Below are 7,612 nucleotides of genomic sequence, written 5' to 3' on the forward strand. Positions count from 1 at the left end.
TATATATAGGGTGTCTTACAATTTCCATATAATATTTTAATAGCGTATTCTAGAGACAAAATGGAGTCAAAAGTCTTAATACGAGAATATCGAGAATATCGCTACAATAGTTTTTGAGTTATAAATGATCAAAGTTTACCAATAATATTGTGTAAAATTTGCGCGCTCAGGCTCGTAACTACATTTACACACGTACTGATCTGTTATCTGTTATTGTAGACAGATAAAATAAATAAATTGATTTCCCCAAAACTTTTCCGCATTATCAAAACTAAAATAAACTTTGTTTCTTAAATGTGTGAAAATATCAAGTTTATATTTCTATTTAAATATAATAATTAATCAAGTATTTAAATTGTCATTTAAGAAAAAATTAAATATTTTGCGTACAACATTTATAGTTCGTTAATATCAGCTGATCGCCGAACATAGTACTCATACACATAAAAAATAATAAGATCAGCTATGCAGTAAAAATCAATATTATCTGATTTGTAACATCAATAACAAATGACAGATCGATAACGCGCGTATGTGTAGTTACGGATCTGAGCGCGCGAGTTCTACGCGATATCATTGACAAACTTTGATTGCTTATAATTCAAAAACTATTGCAGTCTTAACATTTTTGTATTAAAATTTTTGACTCTATTTTATCTTTAGAATATACTATTAAAGTATTGTACGGAGGTTGTGAGACAACCTGTATATGATGAATATATTGTAATATCCGATGCTGATAATGAAGGCTCGATTATATCTCATACATATAAATACAATCTGAATCTCACAGTCAGAAACGCATGCGTTTTTCTTCTATAGATAAAGCGTCTCATGTTTCTCTTACGCGAATGATAAATCGTTAATAATTTCGTGGTTTCAGCATGTTGATGCATGATCTGGATCTCATCGTCTGTCTTTTGCAGCGCCCAATCGTTCCACATATGCTCAAATAATTCTTTAAACTAAAATGAGTAAAACGATGAGAAATGAATGATTATATATTATAAAATAGTAAAAAGAAAAGAAAATGGGGATATTAGCATGGCCATTAATCGATATATCGTAAAATAAGATATAAATTTTAAAAGATTTACAAATTTGTTTACTTATTATTATGTGTTATTTTATTTTAATATGTTTACTTTTTTGTTTAGCTTTTATTTTATTACTCATAAAACTAAGATTTAAATTAAGAACAAAAGTTTGTATTGGACGTAACTTACTTTGTCTATGTGAACAATACGTGTATACAACTGGCACAGATTACCTACTGTAGGTACAAGCATTGGTAATAATTCGATAAAAAAATCCATATTGACATCGGATGTAAATATACTCGATATCTAAAAAAATTACTAGTTCTTATTAAAGTATAGTTATCAAGAGCTACCCAGCTAGCAAGGTGTCGTCATTATAACATCATTTTAAGGTCATTTCTCGTCATATGACGTCAGTCGACTAAATAATGACGTAACACAGACGCGATATTTTTGACGACATATTATCATCACAGAAATAACGTCATTTAATCGTCTTTTGGATAAAGTTCCGAAAAGTACTCACCCCCGATTTTTTTGAAATTCAGTATTCTTACGTACTTTAATGCGCTGAATATCATAGTGAAAATTGGCGACTATTTGATTTTCACGGTGAAAACCATGAAAAATCCATAAAAATTATAGTTTTTTACGCTTATCTCAGTAAATACGGAAAATCATGATAAATGTTTTAGACAAAAGTTTTAGACCTCACAGAGATAAACATTTAATGTCCTATTCATTTTTACCGTACAAGTGATAGTTTTCGAGGAAATTAAAGTTAAACATATATCTCAAACCAATTGCTGTATAGGTGAAACTACAAAGGCTGACAGTACTGCGTAGAAGTCCCAATATATAACCTCGCTTTGCGTGGATGCGGGGGGCTCCACTACCAAAAAACTAGACAAATAGGTTTGCATATAACCTCGCTTTGCATAGAAAGTTGCAAACCCATGTGGAACCTTGCTTCGCGTGGAAAAGTGTATGCGTAGAAACAGTGGGTCCCGCCTCCCTGGGGGGGGGCTCCACTACCAAGAATCTAGAGAAATAGGTTTGTGTGGAACCTCGCTTTGCGTGGAAAGTTGCGAACCCATGTGGAACCTCGCTTCGCGTGGAAAAGTATATGCGTAGAATCAGTGGGTTCCGCTCCCCTGCAGGGGGCTCCACTACCAAAAAATTGGACAAATAGATTTGCGTGGAACCTCGCTTTGCGTGGAAAGTTGCAAACCCATGTGGAATCGTATATGTACTGCAAAGTACATGCTTAGATGGGAGGATAGATATAAGATTTATAGTCCATCGTTTTTGTCGAAAACTATCATTCGTACGGTAAAAATGAATAGGACATAAAATGTTTATCTCTGTGAGATCTAAAACTTTTGTCTAAAACATTTATCATGATTTTCCGCATTTACTGAGATAAGCGTAAAAAACTATAATTTTTATGGGTTTTTCATGGTTTTCACCATGAAAATCAAATAGTCGCCAATTTTCACTATGATATTCGTAATCAGCGTATCAAAATACGTAAGAATACTGAGTTTCAAAAAAAATCGGGGGTAAGTACTTTTCGAAACTACACCCGAAAATGATAAATGTTTTATGATACTTATAAAGTTTACATGACTTTCTGTTCAAAACTCTTAAAAATACGGTATTATTATGTTACAAAACTATGAAATATTGTTTAATATTAATAATTGAATTTGATGCGCATGTTTTCATATATTCAAAATTATTATTTATTTAATATTTCATGAGAAATGTTATTGCATGCAACATTTCAAAACTTTACGAAAAGATAGTTTATACTTCAGCCGCTAGTTCGTTTGTTTACCGCTATGCGACGCGTGATGCATCCATCTCGTATTTGAGTGTCAGTCATGAGAATTATATAAAGCTTGCAAAGAGCAACTGGCAGGAGATTAAAAATCTAATTTTTTCTATCAATTTAATTTCTGATGCAATTCCAATATAGGAAATTCATATATTAGACTGATAGTTTAAAAATCGAGCAGGTAAATGTCCGAACAAATTAAAATCATCCGTTTATTGTCTACGTTAAGATGTAAAATATATTGTATATACAGGGTGTCAGATAATAATCGTCCCACCCGTAATGTGCAGGTAGAGCAGATGAAACTGAGAAGAAAAGTCCTTTACCATTTTGCGATTTTTGTAATAATTATTGAGAAATAAATTTTTAAAAAATCAACTAATTCGCGCGAGTATAAGCGCACAGCAAGAAGAGATAATCCAAAAAGTATGCAGTCGCTAGGCGCGCGACGAAGTTTTGAAGCAGAGCACTCCACAAATGATACGGTTACAACGAGCGACATATAAAGTCCATCGTTTTTGTCGAAAACTATCACTCGTATGGTAAAAATGAATAGGACATAAAATGTTTATCTCTGTGAGATCTAAAACTTTTGTCTAAAACATTTATCATGATTTTCCGTATTTACTGAGATAAGCGTAAAAAACTATAATTTTTATGGGTTTTTCGTGAAAATCAAATAGTCGCCAATTTTCACTATGATATTCGTAATCAGCGTATCAAAATACGTAAGAATACTGAGTTTCAAAAAAAATCGGGGGTAAGTACTTTTCGAAACTACACCCGAAAATGATAAATGTTTTATGATACTTATAAAGTTTACATGACTTTCTGTTCAAAACTCTTAAAAATACGGTATTATTATGTTACAAAACTATGAAATATTGTTTAATATTAATAATTGAATTTGATGCGCATGTTTTCATATATTCAAAATTATTATTTATTTAATATTTCATGAGAAATGTTATTGCATGCAACATTTCAAAACTTTACGAAAAGATAGTTTATACTTCAGCCGCTAGTTCGTTTGTTTACCGCTATGCGACGCGTGATGCATCCATCTCGTATTTGAGTGTCAGTCATGAGAATTATATAAAGCTTGCAAAGAGCAACTGGCAGGAGATTAAAAATCTAATTTTTTCTATCAATTTAATTTCTGATGCAATTCCAATATAGGAAATTCATATATTAGACTGATAGTTTAAAAATCGAGCAGGTAAATGTCCGAACAAATTAAAATCATCCGTTTATTGTCTACGTTAAGATGTAAAATATATTGTATATACAGGGTGTCAGATAATAATCGTCCCACCCGTAATGTGCAGGTAGAGCAGATGAAACTGAGAAGAAAAGTCCTTTACCATTTTGCGATTTTTGTAATAATTATTGAGAAATAAATTTTTAAAAAATCAACTAATTCGCGCGAGTATAAGCGCACAGCAAGAAGAGATAATCCAAAAAGTATGCAGTCGCTAGGCGCGCGACGAAGTTTTGAAGCAGAGCACTCCACAAATGATACGGTTACAACGAGCGACATATAACGCTAGATTCTTGTGCCTTAGCAATAATATGTACATCAATTGGGTCGTCCTTTCTCGTTGCGCGCTATTAGCTATACTCGCGCTTATTGACCGATTGTTTTTAATTAATTTCTCTTTGATTATTGCAAAAATCGCAAAACGGTAGAGGACTTTCCTATTTAGTTTAACCCGCTGTACTTGCATTACGGGTGGGGCCATTATTATCAGAGGGAGCGTCCCGTTTGACCACGTTGATATTGACCACGATCCCGATTGACCACGTTGAGATTGACCACGTTGCGATTGACCACGTTGCGATGCGTGATAAATATCAACGTGGTCAATCGGGATCGTGGTCAATATCAACGTGGTCAATATCAACATGGTCAATCGCAACGTGGTCAATCTCAACGTGGTCAATTGGGACCATGGTCAATATTAACGTGGTCAAACGGGTGCCACTCATTATCAGACACCTTGTATATACATATACAGAGTAACCCGCAATGACCGCCCACTAAGTACATAGCGTTATTTCTTACCAAAAACTGAGACAAAAAGTCCTGAACCATTTTTTTTTATAACGCTTAATAAAGGAGTTATTATTGAGTAAAGTTGGGCCAATCAGCGCCGACCTTTAGCCGGGCGCAGTAAGCCGCGCTCCTGGTAGTGTACGTGAGTGCTCCGCCGCTAGCATAGATTATTCTTATGCGTAAGAATAATAGAAATAATTTGTTTTTGCAATATTTTTACAGAGTGGACAAAATAAAGAGTGACGAATTTTTATCTCCAAAAATATTGTTTCTAGAAAAAAATGTTTCAAATAAAAGTTGCAGTATTTCAAGGGGGACATAAGTTAATGTTTGTAGGTGACAGTTTTCAAGGTTATTTTAAGGTCAACTTTATTTTTTTAATGGAAACCCTTATTTTTTATCGCATATTCTTATAGTCCTTTTTGATACTTTTTCAAAACATTATAACAAAGTACCTTTACTGTTATAAACAAAAGTTATTTTATACCATACAGGATCAACTGTAATATAAAAATTCCTATATTATTTTTATTATACGAAAATTAAATTTTTGTAAGGAGTATAGCCATTACTAAAAAAACTTGTTTATATTTAACAGAAATATAATTTTGAACGTAGAACGCATTTTCACAAAATGTTTCAAAACATGCAGAACGAAAATAAAGCTTTAATAAATAAGTTTAATTTCTAATAAATAAGTTATAGTTTCTGTTAAATATAAACAAGTTTTTTTAGCAATGGCTTTACTCCTTAAAAAAATTTAATTTTCGTATAATAAAAATAATATAGGAATTTTTATATTACAGTTGATCCTGTTGCACGTACAATTTTAACTATAATTTAAATATATATATGCACATATGTATATATATGCAAATATAAAATTCTCAAAAAATGGGCGCTTGTTAGCCTTCTTGTGTTACTGCTTTCTGCCACGAGAAGTCAGAAAGCATTTTCAGGACGTATCTCGGCCGTAAAATGATACGTTAGAAGAACAAGGATAGCACGCGATCGTCGCTCCTTGTCTGATATTATCTCCCAACAATCGCATCCGTGTGCTCAACATATCGGTGTGTGCCAGTGATGCCAGAATTGAGACGCGAGCAACACGACTCCGTAGTAGAGGGGATACGCACACAAGCGTGAACCGTGTACATGTAATGCGCAGAGCACTCTGCATGTTGCTCGCGTCTCAATTCTGGCATCATTGGTGTGTGCCTTCACGGACGCTGCACACATACGGTGCAAGAGAGACAAAGACGACGCGATCATCTTTCCTTGTCACGCGGCTATATGTATTACCGACACTTTGTGCACATAGCACGGAACGGAACCATTATTTGTGGACATAACGTGTTACCCACTAAGTACATTCGTGCACATTGGCTACGTAGTTCAATGTCCACATTTTTTATGTCCACAGAGGGCGTATCGCTTTCAGGGATCACCTAAAACCGGGCCGTGGCGTCTCTCAGTCTTCTCTCTGCTAGCAGCATGCGCGAAGGAAAAATGTCGCCGCACCGCCGTAGCGGCGGAGCGCTCACGCACACTACCAGGCGCGCAGCTTACTGACGTGCGCCCGGCTAAAGGTCGGTGCTGATTTGCCAGACTACTCAATAATATTCTTTATTAAGCGTTATAAAAAAAATGGTTCAGCACTTTTCGATTCAGTTTTGGTAAGGAATAACGCTATATACTTAGTGGGCGGTCATTGCGGGTCACCCTGTATATATATATAGGGTGTCATTTTAATCAATACACGCAAATATCTCGTAAAGTAAGCAAGATGGAAAAAAATGTTTTATACAAAAGTTGTAGGGTTCAGAGGAGGATACATGATGAAAATATGGACTTGACGTTGAATGACCTTTTCAAGGCCAAGTCAATGTGATCGATGTTTTCTTAAATGGAACCACCCATTTTTTATTGCATATTCTTGTAGCTTATACTAATTGATTTGTCTCAATATTCTGTACATAAAAGTATTACGGTAAGATTATCGAAAACTAAATATTTTACGAGATATTTTATTTTTTATATCAAAATATGTCAGATTAAGATATAAAATAACTCAAAAAGTACTTAATGAAAACATACTTTATTATAGTGTTTTGGAAAGCTCTCAAGATAAGCTACAAGAATATGCAATAAAAAAGAGGGTTTCCATTTAAGAAAACAAAGTTGACCTTCAATTAACCCTCAAGGTCAAGTTCAAGGTCAAGTTTAAGGTCACCAAAATATATACGTCTACTTGTCCTACAAATTTGATACTGGATGTCTTCCTCTATCTCTAATCGTTTTCTAAAAAAACTTGGATTTTTTATCGGACTCACCCTGTATATATGGCATGTGTGTGAGTGTGTATTATAAAATGGGTAATTATGCATATTAAGGTCCCACCCCCGCAAGATAGTAATGTTGACATATGTTGTCAAGGTCATGACCTTGATCAACATTCCGAAGGTTTTAGCCGGCGGTCGTTGTTTATTTAAAAGTTATTAACAAATAAAGTTTGAGAAGTATACCACGTAATTTTTGAACAACATGTATAAAAGAATAGTGAGTTTTACCTTGACATAACGAAAGTCGTGTTGTAAAGTATATGCGTGGATGCAGTGGGTTCCGCTCCCCCTACGGGGGGTCTCCACTTCCGGAAGATATAACCTAACCCAAACC

At 34.3% G+C, this 7,612-nt stretch overlaps 1 protein-coding gene across 1 annotated transcript in view; it reads right to left on the reverse strand.

Moving 5' to 3' along the window:
- Positions 1–7,612, reverse strand: part of LOC115241685 (odorant receptor Or2-like) — a 16,394-nt gene that overhangs the window by 5,903 nt on the left and 2,879 nt on the right. Inside the window, exons 2-3 of the mRNA XM_029817561.1 lie at positions 1,227–1,346; positions 848–965 (exon numbers count right to left, since the gene is read on the reverse strand). Of these exons, the coding sequence (XP_029673421.1) occupies positions 848–965; positions 1,227–1,346 (238 nt within the window). The remainder of the gene's footprint in view (positions 1–847; positions 966–1,226; positions 1,347–7,612) is intronic.

The sequence above is a fragment of the Formica exsecta genome, unplaced genomic scaffold, assembly GCF_003651465.1.
Source record: "Formica exsecta isolate Colony F162 unplaced genomic scaffold, ASM365146v1 scaffold503, whole genome shotgun sequence".
Classification (NCBI taxonomy): Eukaryota; Metazoa; Arthropoda; class Insecta; order Hymenoptera; family Formicidae; genus Formica; species Formica exsecta.